The 16,217-nt window shown below is 37.3% G+C and overlaps 1 protein-coding gene across 1 annotated transcript in view; it reads left to right on the top strand.

Moving 5' to 3' along the window:
- The window catches only part of TOP2B (DNA topoisomerase II beta), an 88,954-nt gene that overhangs the window by 29,424 nt on the left and 43,313 nt on the right, over window positions 1-16,217 (top strand). Inside the window, exons 8-21 of the mRNA XM_027871941.1 lie at window positions 176-321; window positions 3,772-3,869; window positions 4,551-4,763; window positions 5,080-5,253; window positions 7,800-7,901; window positions 7,982-8,119; window positions 9,276-9,414; window positions 10,204-10,361; window positions 10,470-10,595; window positions 14,078-14,188; window positions 14,274-14,379; window positions 14,544-14,653; window positions 15,003-15,095; window positions 15,183-15,297. Coding sequence (XP_027727742.1) covers window positions 176-321; window positions 3,772-3,869; window positions 4,551-4,763; window positions 5,080-5,253; window positions 7,800-7,901; window positions 7,982-8,119; window positions 9,276-9,414; window positions 10,204-10,361; window positions 10,470-10,595; window positions 14,078-14,188; window positions 14,274-14,379; window positions 14,544-14,653; window positions 15,003-15,095; window positions 15,183-15,297 — 1,829 coding nt within the window. The remainder of the gene's footprint in view (window positions 1-175; window positions 322-3,771; window positions 3,870-4,550; window positions 4,764-5,079; window positions 5,254-7,799; window positions 7,902-7,981; window positions 8,120-9,275; window positions 9,415-10,203; window positions 10,362-10,469; window positions 10,596-14,077; window positions 14,189-14,273; window positions 14,380-14,543; window positions 14,654-15,002; window positions 15,096-15,182; window positions 15,298-16,217) is intronic.

The following is a 16,217-nucleotide window of genomic DNA, read 5'->3' as shown; positions in this document are numbered from 1 at the left end:
CCCAGTTTTTAAATACTGTATTCTTATAAAATGATCACTAACTTTTAAGTTGGAAAAGTAGCTTTTTGGGGGTATTATCACAGCATGTTTTGATTACTTTATCTTTGCAGAAATTATATTTTAAAACAAATATGCAGGATCATTTTTTTTAATGTAATTACTTGCTTATTTACAGTGAATCTAACATTATCAGCATCTGGAATAACGGAAAAGGCATTCCTGTAGTGGAACACAAAGTAGAAAAAGTCTATGTTCCTGCTTTAATCTTTGGACAGCTTTTAACATCTAGTAACTATGATGATGATGAGAAAAAAGTTACAGGTAAATTACTCCTAAGCATTGTGACTAAAATGTTTGTCATTCTATTAACATCATTTGTTGTTAATTTACTTTTATTATATTGATGTAGTTTCACATAAAACAAAGTTTTGTATCTGGAAAATGTTTTTTTTGTAATCTATAAAACACAATCCTATATAAATGTTACCATAATAAAGAAAAGTGATAATTTAAAACCATGATTCTTAAAATGTATCATTACACTGTGTTGTTGACAGTATCCTTAGTCTTAAAAAAAAAAAAACTTTGTAATTCTTATTTCATGATTTTAATGTCAACCTTTTGGTTTAACCCCAGTCCACAGTGGTTCAATACTACTGTGGCAAACCACATTTTTTTTTTAAAAAACATTTTTAATCAATTTCTTTTTTTTTTAATCATCATAGTTTCCCTCAGTATCCTCTTCCCTTCCCCTCCCAAACTAGCCATCCTATAAACAAGAAGAATTTTTTTCAGACCAAAAAAAAAAAGAGAAAAGGAAAAATACATTTTAAAATTTATTGTGCATATTTTTTTTGGCTCTGCTTACTTCATTTTTACATGTTCATGTGGATCTTTACATGTTTCTCTGTATTCATCATATACGTAATTTATTATACCACAATAATATTTTATTACGTTAATGTATCACATTTTTGTTTAGCCATTCCCCAGATGATGGGCATCTATTTTGTGTCGAATTCTTTGCCAATCACGAAAAATTGCTACTATAAGTATTTTGTTATATGTGCATAATTCTTCTTAAAATGTCCTCCTTGGGAAATAATGGAATCCCTGGGTCAAAAGGTATTAAACAGTTTAGTCACTTTATTTACATAATTCCAAATTGTTCCACCAACAGTGCTCCAGTGTGCCCATCTTCCCTCCAAACTTGGCAATTCTTTTTTTAGGTCATTTTCACAAGTTGACTGTGTGGGAGGTAAAACCTCAAGGTTATTTTGATTTACACTTTTCTTTTTTATTAGAGATTTTGGAGCATTTATGGTTGTGGATACTTGGCAATTAAAAAAAATAACTATTCATATTGTTTGACCACATCTATTGGGGACTAGTGCTTTTTTTTTTGTTTGTTTTTTGTTTGTTTTTTGTGTGTGGTGTTAGTTGTTCATATATCTTGGATATAAAATTCTTGTCAGAGAAATTTGATACAAAGTTTTTCCCCCTTTTGACCACTTCCCTTCTCATTCTAGGTGCATCATTTTTGTCTGCAGAAGCTTTCCAACTTCATGTGATCAAAGTTATCTCTCTTTAAAAAAAATTGTAATTGCTTCTGTTCCTTGTTTGGTTAAGAGCTCATCTCTTATTATAGTATGAGAGGAATATGACCTTCTTTTCTAATTTTATTTTATAGTAGGATCTTTAATTTTAAAGTCACATCCATTTAGAATGTATTGTGGAAAGTAGTGTGATGTATTGGTCTAAGTTTAATTTCTGTCAGATTGCTTTCTAGTTTTCTCAGCAGGTTTTGTCAAACAGGGAGTCCTTTGCTAAGTTATTTTATGTTTTCTGCTTTACCCAACACTGGGTTATCAAGTGACATTGTTTTTGCTTCTCCCTTGTCTACTCTGTTCCATTGATCTACCTCTCTATTTTTAAACCAATACCAGATGGTTTTGATGACTCTAGCTTTACAATATAGTAGCATAAACAATACTATAAAAAAGTTGAATGTGCTTTGATGATGGGGATTATGTGTACACTTGATTTTTTTTCCTTAATTTACCTTGATAAAGTTGATTTTGCTACTTCATTGTAGCTTATGAACTATTAATAAACTGGGGAAGTAGTACAAATTATGTTTATGTAAGAGCTAAAGGATGTTGATAGAAAATATAAATTTCATGAATTTCACATGTTCACTGGATATAGTAACATTTAAAACATTTTGTATATATATTCAAAATTATTATAAAGATGAAAGGGTCTATAGAACCATTTTACTTCTGTATTTCAGTAACTTGTGATTTCTGTTTGCTTCTTGCCTGGATTATTGTAGCCTCGTAATTGGTTCCTCTCTTCCATATAGCTGCCTGAGTGCTTGTCCTGAAGTGGTCTGATAACATCACTCAATAAATTGCCGTGGCCCCCATCACCTCTAGGACCAAATAAATAGAAATTCTTCTGTTTGTCATCCAGGGCTCTTTACCACCTGTTTCTAATTTATCTTTGCAGCCTTGTTACACATTATTCCCTTTCATGCACAATATAGTTCAACCAAACTGGCTTTTTCACTGTTCTAAATACCTGACATGCCATCTTCTGTATCCATCGGTACCTTATGCTTAGAAGGCTCTCCCTCTTCCTCTTGGAATCCCTAGTTTCCTTCAAAGCTCAGCTCAGGTGCCCCTCCTACATGAGGCGTTTTCAACTCCGGCAACTGCTAGTCCAACCCTCCCCTCCCCACCCCTCCACACCCCCTCCTGCCCCGGCCATCACCATATATTTAATTCATATATATTTTGTATGTACATATATATATATATATATGTATGTTTGTCTCCCTTGATAGGATATAAGCTTCTTCAGGGCAATTACTTGCTTGTCTTTGTGTCCCCAGCAATCACAGGCATGATCCCTATTACATAGGTACTTCATTGATTCTTGAGCCACAACCTTAACCATATTGCTCCTACTCTCAAAAAACTTTGGAGTGACGCCTTATTTTCCCAAGGATAAGCTGCAGTTTTTTCGGCCTCCCGTTGAAGGTCCCCTAATCCTTGGCTCCAGCCTCACTTTCCAGCTTTCTTTCCTATTCCTCCTATTCACGTATGATTCCTGCCAGCCAAACTGGACCAGCTGTTCCCGTACTGGACAGTTTCATTGCCTGCATCCATGTGGTAGATGAGTGTCCCACATCTCTTCTCCTCTGTGGCTTTCAGGCATTTCCTCCTCGAAGCCTTTCCTGATCCTCCTAGTTTCTCAGTTGTCAAATTCTATTTCTTTTACTTGTGTATGATGGCAGCATGGACAGTAGGAAGAGCACTCAATTTAGAGTCGAAGGACTAGAGTGAGCATCTTGGTTCTGCCACTTACTGCCTGTCTTTGGGCTAGTCACTTAGCCTCTCTGGGCTTAGAGATGGACTTCCTTCTCTGTAAAACGGGGAGGGGGCTGTTGGAACTAGATGACCAAAAGCCCTTCCTGGAAGACTCCTTCCTTTTTTAACTTTTAGTTTTGGGGCATCAGATGCTAAGGTAAGGAACTTGCCCATGTTTGCAGAGCTAATATGTGTCCAAGAAAGAAGTAAACCGAGGCTTTACTGACTCCAGTGTCAGCTCACTGTCCACTTCATCACACTACTTTTCTTTGATATAGTCATGTCATGATTTGCAAAATAAAGCATATAAACTTGTTGAGAATTTATGATACCCAGCTTGATGAAGTTCCCTTTAAAATTGTTTGATTAGAACTTTCTCATTTAATTGTTCTTACAGGTGGTCGTAATGGTTATGGTGCAAAGCTTTGTAATATTTTCAGTACAAAATTTACAGTTGAAACTGCTAGTAAAGAATATAAACATAGTTTTAAACAGGTATGTGTACTTAGAAAATGATTCACTTATCTTTTTTTTTTTTTAGAAATTTAAGTCAACACCTATACCTAGATAAAGTAAACATCATGAAAGTTTGAAGTAACATTGCTGCTTCATCAGCCTTCTTTCTAATCATAAGCTATTTTGAGTAACTTCTGCTATTAAGGCATGTTTAGTAGGGTAAAATAGTTTCAAAATCCCTGGAAGAAGTCTAATGACACCCAGATTCTTCTTCACACCTCTTTTATTTAATGTTTTGTTTCATTTCTGTGGGACCCTTAAAATATAATGTTTTACATCACAATATAAAGAATTAAAATAGGGTTTTTTTTTGTTTTCAGAAGAATAACTCTATTTTGAAATTTTTCACTGTAAAAATTTTGAAATACTAATTGTACTTTTAGTGATATTTAGTATTTTGTGTTTTTTAAGTTACATAAATTGCTTTCCTTCTGTTTTTCAATAATCAAGTGAAAATAGGAATGTTTAAAGTTAAAAAATATCAGCATATTATGAGATGTACAAAATTAATTTATTTGCTTTAATGAGGAAGAGAAGATGGATATAGTTGTGGAAGTTCAAGGCTTATGTCTTCTCTTCCATAAAATTTAACGAGGTATATTTTTGTTCTTTGTGCTTAAAGCATAGAAAAAGCTTTAATAATATTTGAATTTTTTAAAGACCTGGGTGAATAATATGATGAAGACTTCTGAACCCAAAATTAAATACTTTGACGGAGATGACTATACATGTATAACATTCCAACCGGACCTGTCCAAATTTAAGATGGAAAAGCTCGACAAGGATATTGTGGCCCTCATGACTAGAAGAGCCTACGACTTGGCTGGTTCATGCAAAGGGGTCAAAGTCATGTTTAATGGGAAGAAGTTGCCTGTAAGTCTTCTCACAGTTCACCTAATCAGCCTTAATCATGTAAATGCTTCTGTAATCAACTTATTTATCTGGTTTTTGCTTTATTTGTTTTTCAATTTCACTTGCTACTGGAAATCAGTGGCTGTGGGTAAAAGACAGGATAGCTTCCCATGGGTCTAGAAGTATGACAGAAAAGGCAGGTAGGGATCATTGGGGATAGAGCTCCATTGATGTTAAGAGAATGGAAATAAAGAAAACATAAGGCAACTACTGTCTTGTGCACCTGCTGCTCTGATCTGACAGTGTAGGATTAAACAACTTTTTTTGGACTTCATAGGTAAATGGATTCCGCAGTTACGTAGACCTTTACGTAAAGGACAAATTGGATGAAACTGGGGTTGCCCTGAAAGTTATTCATGAACTTGCAAATGAACGATGGGATGTTTGTCTCACATTGAGTGAAAAAGGCTTCCAGCAAATCAGCTTTGTAAATAGTATTGCTACAACAAAAGTGAGTAAATATACAAATGTTGAACTATTCAGGCAGGATTCGAATAATGCTTGGAGTCATCATTTAAGGGCAGCTGGGTAGCACAGTATATAGAGCATTGGAGAATCAGAAAGACTCATTTTCATGAATTCAAATCTGGCCTCAGACACTTACCATCTGTGTGAACCTATACAAGTCACTTAACCCCATCTGCCTCAGTTCCTCATCTGCAAAATGAGCTGGAAAAGGAAATGGCAAACCACTCCAGTATCTTTGCCAAGAAAATCCCCCAAAATGAGGTCACAAAGAATTGGACATGACTGTAAACAACTTAACATCATTGTCATTTAAATTTTAAAAAAAAACTTACTGTGCCATATAACAAACTAGTAAAAATAACTAATTAAGTCATGATTGACTTTTTAAAATCAAAACTTATTTTTTTGTGAATTCTGTGAATTAGGAGTAGATGACTGAGGTCTTAATAGTTGAAAATATTGCATTTTTAATTAATATGTGCCATTAATTTATGAAATTTAGAATAATTTAAAATTTTCCCTCTGCCTTTTGAATGAGTCTAGTCAGTTCAGGATTATTCAGGAATGATTATCCATTTTGTGGATTTTCTAGTCCCTGTGCTGGCTTTCTCATTGCTTTTTGATATTTGATTGTTTTGTTGTTTATTTGAAGCTCTGCTATTGGATTAGCAAGGAAAATAAAACATTAAAACCTAAACTGTCTAGTTTTTCTGCTAAATATCATGTCTGATAAAGGTTTGTTAGTGTGTGAGGTTGAAAACAACAAGTAAGATGACAAATTTGGGATTATTGCCTTATTTTTGTTTATTTTGTAAATCAGTAGTTGACCTTTAAATGAAACACTGAATAGTTTTGTACACCTTTTGAGGAGCTTTGTGTTCTCTGTATAGTATTACTTATCTTTTCTCTGTAATACATAACCAGATAAGAGCTTATCCCCTGTTAAAAAGGGAGAAGAACATGTGAATCAAACAGCCGCTCAACTCCAGCCCAGTGATGGCGGACAGAGTTAAAGGGTCATAGTGGCTTCAGCCTGGAGGCCTCCTGGAGATGTCCTAGAATTGGGGGAAGCATAAGAAGATACTAGTTCATCTGGGGGAAAAAGAAAGCATGGGAATTTTAGTGGCTTATGAGCGTGATGTGAGTCATTGGTGTGGTAATACAGCCAAAAAAGTGAGGGCAGTTTTAGCTTAGGCATATAGTGACTAGGAGGCAGGAGAGGAAAGGACTGGGTCCTGGTCAGACCCATCTGGAGTCTTGTGCTCAGTTCCGTGTACCACCTTTTAGGAAGCACATTGATAAGTTTTGAGGGTCTTGGATGGTGAGTGGTCTGGAAGTGCACACAGTATGAGAATCAGTAGAAAGAACTAAGTATGTTTACTCTATACAAGAGAAGACTTTGGAGTGACATGATCATGGTCTTCACCTATTTGAAGGACAGGAGAGAAGAACCTCAGAGGACAGAAAAGCAGTACATGGAAGTGAGAGAGGCAAATTTGGGTTTGATATAAAGGAAAACTTCTTTTCAAGTCAAATATCCAAAGAGTTGCTTCCCCTCCATCATGGCTCCAGGGCCAGACAAGACAAAGGGCCAGTGGGGGGCAGGGGGAAGGGATTCCACGTACTACTTTCTCCAGGGTTCTTGGGTGCAGGGCCCTGGACTGCCTCGAGCTTAGACTGAGGAAAGTTGGTGGCAGTGGTCTGAGCAGACCAGTACACATTGCCTTCTGTCTCTCCAGCAGGGGTGATTTTCTCACTGGGCTAGGCCAGCTTGCCTGCCCCTCCCATAGAAGCTGGTGCTAGTTCACTGATGTTGGCAACGAATGGAAAGATCACAGACAAAAAGATGTCTGCAAATTTTAAAGTGCTATGGAAATATCAGTTGATATTTTTGTCATTATTATGTGCCTGCTATGTGTAAAGTGAGAAGAGGCACCTTGGTCTAACGGGTAGAGAGCCAGCAGCCTCAGAATCGGGAAGACCTGGATTCAAGTCTTACCACAGATACATATGGCTGTGTGGCCTGGGCTCCAGTAATAAGTTGTGGAAAAGTTACTGACCTGAATTATGTATTAGGAATTTCCTTAGTTGGGTGTTCCCTAGTCTGATTAAAACATAGGTCTAGACCACAAAAAAAGTACAAATAGTAGGCATTTAGTAGATGCTGATTGATTAAAGTTCTATACATGAACTTAACATGCAGTTTTTCTTAAGAAAAATCAGAGCCAAATCACATTTGGACTTTGTGATTCCCCAAGGGTTTTCATACTGTGGAGTAAGAGCAACTCTGGCTCACTTTCCCTTGCTTTATCTAAAGAGCCTAGACAGGAAAGGGTAAAAGGTTGGCTTGGACCCTGTGAGGCATTTACGGTAGCTCAGAAAGAGTGGCAGTCATTGGGCCAGGAGGGCATGTGGCTGAGTTGATTGTTTTGACTTTCTCTCTCTTCTGGGAGCCTGCCCTGATTTTTGAGAATTGCTACTCTGGAAATTCGATAGTGGAGAGCTTGAGATCTTTTCTTTCTTTTTAAGGGTGGAAGGCATGTAGATTATGTAGTGGATCAAATCGTCGGCAAACTGATTGAAGTAGTTAAGAAAAAGAACAAAGCTGGAGTATCGGTGAAGCCCTTTCAAGTAAGTAGTGCCTAATGCATTCCCCAGATCCCTGGAAAGTTATGAAGAATTTTCAACATAGTGTTTTTCTCCTCCAACAGGTAAAAAACCACATATGGGTTTTTGTTAACTGTCTTATTGAAAATCCAACTTTCGATTCTCAGACAAAGGAAAACATGACTCTGCAGCCCAAAAGCTTTGGGTCTAAGTGTCAGCTATCTGAGAAATTTTTCAAAGCAGTGAGTAAAAAATACTTTATTCATTTATTTATTTTTGAGTAGGGAAGCATGGTAATTGATTATCTGATTTACTCCTTCATCATCTTTCTCCTGTTCCCTGAGCCTGGGTTATATCAAGGCTCTGTCCTGGACCACTTTCTCTCTATACACTCTTTTTTTTGATCTCCTTACTTCCATGCACATGTTCAATGATCATTTATGCAAATAACTCCTAAATCTTTCTCTCTCTCTCTCTCTCTCTCTCTCTCTCTCTCCCTCTCTCTCTCTCTCTGTATGTGTGTATGTGTTATTTCCACTTGGATGTCTCATTGCCATCTTAACATCTTCATAGCAGAGCTCATTATTCCCATTCTCTAAACTCACCTTTTCTCCAAACTTCTGTCTTTTTGTTGAAGGCATTACCAGGCTCATAACCTTGAAGTCATCCATGACTCTTCTCCAGTTTTAAAATAATTTTAAAAATGTTTTCATTGATGCTTCTTTTTTTTTTAAACAACACCATCACTTCTCAATGATTATCCTCTCCTCTTCTGTCTTTTTCGCACTAGCACCAAGAAAGTTCATGTTGTAATGTTAAAAATTTGGCAGTGAATTTAACAGTCAGGAGAACTAAATTCCCACCTAACCTTACTCATCCTTCTGCCGTACCTCTAGCATCAGAGAACTTGTCTAGTCTTACCGATTCCCTCTCTATAATGTCGGGCCCTTTCAAATAGGAATTATTTCATTTTTGTACTTACATCCTCAGAGTTTAGCACAAGACTTGCAGGAGAATATCAAATCCAGCCTTAGGCACTTACTGTCAAGTCACTTCATCTCTCTGAGCCTCGGTTTCCTTGTCTGTAAAATGGGAGTAATAACAGTTCCTACCTGGTCAGAATTGTTGTAAAGATCCAATGAGATAACCTGTGGAAAGCGTTGTACAAGCTTTAGAGCACCACTGAGAAATCCCCTGGGGTTGATTGATTCTTTCTCTGTCTCTTACTCCACAGGGTCATGCACACATTAACTGGTACTTAGTAAATGTTTATTGAATTGAAAGGGCAGAGGTTAGTCGTAAGTGAATGCTTTAGAACACAACAGTATTCCAAGTAACATGTTTATAAATTAGCTAAGTATTTTTAAGTGATCCAGTAGGAAAATCTTTTCTTTTTAGGCTTCCAACTGTGGTATCATAGAAAGTATTCTGAACTGGGTCAAGTTTAAAGCTCAGACTCAACTGAACAAGAAGTGTTCCTCAGTCAAGTACAGTAAAATCAAAGGCATTCCCAAGCTGGACGATGCGAATGATGCAGGTATGAAAGAACAGTCTTTACTTGTGTATTTTCAGTTAAATTACCCAAATTTAAGAGTTTCCCATTTATTCAGATTCTTTAGGAAATGAGGTGTTTGAGTCAATTGAATTTTATTCAATTTTTTGAATAAGCTACTACCTGGATTACTAATTTTTACTCAACTGAAATTCAATTGAATACACTGAATTATTGTATAATTTAATTTTTATGACCTTAGAAAGTAATTTAGAAACTCGGTGTGCTTTAGGATCATTCTAGACCTTATTTTACTTATCTAGTTAAATAAGGAGGTTGTACTAAATTGTATCTAAGGTCCTTACCAGTGCTAAAATTCTAGGATTTTGATGATTATCTTCATAGCTATTAGTGTTAAATACTTTGAATCAATTGAAATTTAATCAGATTTGATCATTATAATAATTTATTCATTATTTTCTTTGTACTTTAAACCATAGAATATATACTTAATACTGATGTGTAAAGAATATTGTTATTCTCCTGCTTCTATACCACATCTCCAGAATATCAGTTCAGTTTTTTAGAAGTCTACTCGAGAAGTAAAGTTAGGATTTGAGAAAGAAATCAATAGGTTTTTAAAAATAAACTTAATAAAGGAAAATTATGTAGGCTCATAATTCATAACTCTCATAATTTTTCATTATTAATAGACTATTGATTACTACATAAACATGTTACTCCAGTGTTTTCATATGATCAAAGCAACAAGATATTTTACTTTTTCTGCAGTAGATCTTCCCTTTGATTTGTTCTGTTTTCCTTTTTTGTAAGGTGGTAAACATTCCTTAGAGTGCACGCTCATATTAACAGAAGGAGATTCTGCAAAATCATTAGCAGTTTCTGGGTTAGGTGTGATTGGACGAGACAGATATGGAGTCTTTCCACTTAGGGGTAAAATTCTTAATGTGCGAGAAGCTTCACATAAGCAGGTAAAGCTATTAAATTATTATTATATTTCTATGATATAAGTTATGCCTTGCTATTTGTTATTCAGAACATATCTTTTCACCTTACTGAACATCAGCATTTTTACACAGATTATGGAAAATGCAGAAATCAACAACATTATTAAAATAGTTGGTCTTCAGTATAAGAAAAGTTATGAAGATGCAGAGTCTCTGAAAACCTTGCGTTATGGAAAAATTATGATTATGACTGATCAGGTGAGTTTGAAAGTTACCATTTAATTGTAAACTAATGTTCCTTGATCAAGTTCTTATTTAGGACTTTATTTTGTGAGCTTGCTCTTGCCTATTAGCATAACTAATTTTTGTTTGTTCAGAACATATTATTCTAATGTTTGACTTATCCAGTAACACTTAACCTTTGCAACTAGTTAAAATGATACATGTATTTAAAGATTTGTGTGTGTATACATATATGTATCCTAAATGATGTGCATACATAATGCAGATGATTTTTTAAAGTCATAGGTGAAGGAAGCCATCTATATAGTACATGAAGTGAGAAAGGCAAACCAATAAAATCAAGAGGTCAGAGGCAGCATTTTTTTTCTTTTCAAAAGATTTACGATGCTCTTTTTTTTTTTAAATACCATCATTATCACATTAAATACATCATTATTCCCAGTGATTTGGGTATACATACCTCACCTTCCCCACCTCTCAGCTGAAGAATTCATCTCATACTTCACCAAAATTACTGAGGCCATTCCCTGATAGCTCCCTCTTCTCCCCTTCTCCTCATCTCAGATGTAATCCAATCCAGTAAACATTTATTAAGTGCCTGTCACATGCCAAGCACTGTGCTAAGTACTGGGAATATAATTAGTAAAAGGACTGTCCCTTCCCTCAATGAACTTACAGTGCTAAGGAGGAGACAAGACACGAAAGGAAGCATGGCAGTGGTGGGGTAGGGAGGGAAGAATGGGATGCCGGGGGTACCTGGTGCAGGAGCATCTTGTTGCTTGGAGGTGAAACCAGGCAGGGCAGCAGATGCTAGGTAGAGCAAGCTGAGTCCAGGTTCTGCCCTCTCTAAAGGAAGGTTTTGGGAGGAGTTTGGTCCTCTGCCCTTCAGCCCTCTGAGCAGAGGGGAGAAGAGGCTGAGGGAGGTGTCAGTCAGGGCTTGAGCAGGCAGCAGAGTCAGGTTAGAAGTGATGAACTTACCCTGGGAAGAGGCATCTTGTTCCCTGGAAGGGAAACCAGGCAGGGCAGCAGGGGCACTGAAGGCAGAGAGGGCCTTTATCCTTGCCAGAGATCCAGCCCTTCTGCATGCCCCTTTGAGCCCCTCCCCTCCATCTTCTTCTGAAGATTGCCCCCACTCTCATCTCAGTTTTGCCTTTCATCTTCAGTCCCTCTAGATCTGCTGGTTACAAACACTCTCGTGGCTCTTTCTTATAAAATACTCACTTGATCTGATCTGTCATCTCTACTATCGGCTCATTTCTCTCCTCTTTTCAGCTGAACTCCTTGAGAATGCCAATTGTCTACACTAGGTGCCTCTACTTCCTCTCTTCTCACTCAGTTCTAACCCCCCTGCAATCTACTTTCCGATTTCAGCATTCACCTCAAACAGCTCTCTCCAGCATTACCAGTGATTTCAAATCTAATCCTCATCCTTCTTGACCTCAGTGCAGGTTTTGAAATTGGTAATCACCATCTCCTAGATAGTCTCTGCTCTCCTTCCTGGTCATCGTCTGACTGCTTCTTCTTAGTCCCCTTTGCTGGATCTTCATGTAATTCATGCCCCCTAACTGGGGGGTACACCCTAAGGCTTAGTCAGTCACAAACATTTGTTAGGCACCTGCTATGTGCTAGACACTGTACTAAGTGCTGGGGAGACAAAGAAAAGTAAATGTTCATGCTGCTGTCAAGGAGCTCACAGTCTAACAAGGGAAACCACGTGCAAGCAACTATGTACAAACAAGTTATAAATAATTAACAGAAGGAAAGCCCTAGCATTAAGGGAGATAAGGAAAGACTTCCTTTAGAGATGGGATCTTTAGCTGGGACTTGAAAGAAGCCAAGGATACCAGGAGGTTCAGCTTAGGGGGAAGGGGGAAGGCAGTCAGAGAAAATGCCTGGAGCTGGAGAGAGAGGATCTTGTTCAAGGAACAGCCAGGGAGGCACCATCATTGTCACTGGCCTGAATCTTCTGTTTTCCCTCTGTCTTACTTGGTGATCTCATTAGCTCCCGTAGGTTCAAGGATAAACTTAACATGTCCAAAACAGAATTCATTATCTTTCTGTGCAAACCCTCCCTTCTTCCCCAAGTTTTCTCTTAGTGCTGAGAACACCACCCAGCACCATCCTATTAGTGGTGAGAGAATCCTTCCAGTTCCCCTCCCCCCTTGCAGCCTCGGTGTTATTGTCACCTCCTCACTCCTCATATCCTGTTTGTTGTCAAAACTTGCTGTTCTACCTTCCTAGCATCTCTTGGATGTGTCCCTGTCTCTGCAATCATACAGTTACCACCTTATTAAAGGTCTCTTATCTTTGCCTAGACTATGGCAACAACCTTCTCAACAGTCTTCTTGCCTCAAGCCCCTCTCTGTTCTGCCGTGGGAGTGATTGTCCCAAGGAGCAGGTTTGACCAAGTCATTCCTTTACTAAGTAAACTCCACTGCCTCCCTATTGATTCTAGTATCAAATATAATGTCCTCTTTTGGACATTTAAAGCTCTTTACAACCTTGCCCCAGTCTTCTTACACTTTAGGCTCTAGTGACATTGGCCTCCTGGCTGTTCCTTGCACAGGACTTTCTGTCACCTGACCCTGTACCTTTTCATTGGCTCTCCCTCATGCTTGGAACACTTTCCCTCCTGTGCTCCAGCGAGTTTCTCTGACTTCCTTTCCAACTCAACTCAACTTAACTCCTACCTTCTATAATTGGGCTCTCCTGGTCTCTCCAGCTTCTAGTACCTTTCCTCTGACATTGTACTCCTTAGTAGATACTTTGTATGAAAATAGTTATTTGTGTTTTATCTCCTTCATTAGATTTTGACCTCTTTAGGTCAAGCACTGAATTTTTGTCTTTCTTTGAATCCTCAATGCTTAGCCTAGTAGGCACATAATAAATGTTTGTTGGCTGACTGGCTGACTCTCCTTTCTTCTTTTCTACCCTTCCCTCTCCCAACTTCTCCCTTCCAACAACCCCTTGCAACAAGTATAAGGGAATATGTTGTCATCAAAAGAACACTGAAATTGAAGTCAGGAGACCTGGGTTCTGCCTTCAGCTCTGAATGTTTGTACTTGTGTGACTGGGTCAAGTTATGGTACCTCTCTGAATCTTAGCTTCCTTATCTGAAAAATAGGAAAAATACTTGTATCTACCTATCTCAGAGGGTTGTTAAGAGAAAAGTGCTTTGTAAACCTTAAAACACTATGTAAACCTGGGTTTTATTGTTTTATTTTGTTTTCTATTTTATTGAATATTTGTATGTGTTCACATATATGGAGCAAATAGATTATTTGTCTTGTCCAGGGTCACACAGCTAGTAAGTTTTTGAAGTGGAATTTGAAGTCAGGCCTTCCTGATTCCTCTATCCATTGCACCACTTGGTAAAATCATAGAATCTTGTCTCTATACACAAAGATTTGCTTCCTATTTACTTTTTTAAAAATTGGTGTGTTTAGGTTGTCTTTTCCAAAATTTTTATAGTTTTTCTTAATTTTTACAATATTTAGGATCAAGATGGCTCTCATATAAAGGGCTTACTTATTAATTTTATTCATCATAATTGGCCTTCGCTTTTGAAACATGGCTTTCTTGAAGAGTTCATCACTCCCATTGTAAAGGTATGGTTTACATTCAACACTTTTAAAAATAGTGCCAACCTGAAGCATAACAGACAAACTAAATGCATTTATTGTTATCTTTAAGGCAAGCAAAAATAAGCAGGAGCTTTCCTTCTACAGTATACCTGAGTTTGATGAGTGGAAGAAACATATAGAAAACCAGAAGGCCTGGAAAATAAAATACTACAAAGGTTTGTGTTTCAAGTCCTTTAAGTTACGTGAGGCTGCTACTGTTTTTCACATGGGTGTTCTAAACAGCTTCTAATGTTCCTTTAATAGGAAAATATTTTGAAGAACATTTTCTTTATACTTCAGAACATATTATATTATGGATTTTTTTTCTTTCATTATGTAGGGTTGGGTACCAGCACAGCTAAAGAAGCAAAGGAATATTTTGCTGACATGGAAAGGCATCGGATTTTGTTTAGATATGCTGGTCCTGAAGATGATGCAGCTATTACACTAGTATGACAATTAGCTCCTTCCCTCTTCTTCCCTTCCCCGTTATGGTTTCTTACTGCTGACATAGGACCAAAACAGTTTTCAACTCAAGATCTAGTAACTTTTTCAGGCTTTGTAGTGTAGAGTCATCATAAATTGCTTGACATTTTGTCATAAGAGCCCTCCTGTATATTAAAACTAACTTGGTAGAACAAAATACATTATAGTAGAAATATAATTCCCCACAAACAGAAAAAAAAGAAATTCTTAATAACAAATTTTAGATTTAGAGTTTTTAATTACTAAAATTTAGTTTTGCCAGATGAAGCCTCAGTTTTAATTAAATAACATCTTTAATGATCTCATATTTCAGGCATTCAGTAAGAAGAAGATTGACGACCGTAAAGAATGGTTAACAAATTTCATGGAAGATCGAAGACAGCGCAGGTTACATGGCCTGCCAGAGGTTAGTTATTAAGTGATGATCTGGGAGAAGAAAAAAGTAAGAAGCAAAATTAATGCAATAATAATTACTATATGCTTTTTCTCTTAGCAATTTTTATATGGTACAGCCACAAAGCATTTGACTTACAATGATTTTATCAACAAGGAGTTGATTCTTTTCTCAAACTCTGACAATGAAAGATCTATACCCTCTCTTGTTGATGGTAAGTATCTTTTTTATTTAAAAATATTGTTTGATTATTCAATTAACAAATATTTATTAAATGATTATTATGTGCCAGCCACAAAAAATAAAACAGTTTCAGCCCTCAAGGAGCTTACACCCAATCAGGGGAAACAACATATACATATACAAGTATATGAAAAGTATGTACTTATTAAATATAAAGTAATTTCAAGGGAGAGGAAACAACAGTTGGGGGGGGGTCAGGAAAGCTCTTGTGTAAGGGATGGCATTTGAGCTGAGCTTTGAAGGAAACTAGGGATTCCAGGAGTTGAAACTGATGAGTGGAAGTATACCCCAGGTCTAGGGAGGGCATAGCTTGCCCAGGAGATGGGAGGTGACATTTCTGATAGTTTATGTGTGAGAATAGCAAGAAGGTCAATTAGGCTGGATCAAAAAGTATCTAAAAGGGAGACATCTAGAGTAAGGGTAAGTTTGTGCCACATTGCGAAGGGCTTTAATGCCCCAAAGAGGAGCTTATATTTGATTCTAGAGGTAAGAGGGAGTCACTGGAGATTCTGGAGCAGGGGATTGCCATGATCAATTCTGTGCTTTAGGCTTAGGTCTTTGCATCTTTGTGGGGGATAAAATGGAGAGAAGAGATAGTTGGACCAATTAGGGAGGCTTCTGTAATAGTATAGGTGAAAAATGATGAGAGGCTGAACCAAGATGGTGGCTGTGACTGGAGAAAAGGAGTCAGCTACAAGAGATCTATAGGGGGAAGCGGCAAGATTTGAAAAGTATTTAGATACATTGGGTGAGGGAGAGAGGAGGAAGTTGAGGATGATTTTGAGATCACAAACCTGGGTCAGTGGGAGCATGGTGGTATCCTTCCAGAAACAGGAAAATCTGGAAAAGGGGCAGATTTGGGGAGAAAGAGAATAAGTTGTATTGTTCACA

This window comes from Vombatus ursinus, unplaced genomic scaffold (genome assembly GCF_900497805.2).
Source record: "Vombatus ursinus unplaced genomic scaffold, bare-nosed wombat genome assembly UNPS02014799.1, whole genome shotgun sequence".
NCBI classification, from domain to species: Eukaryota; Metazoa; Chordata; class Mammalia; order Diprotodontia; family Vombatidae; genus Vombatus; species Vombatus ursinus.
This window is presented reverse-complemented; position numbering and strand designations above follow the sequence as displayed.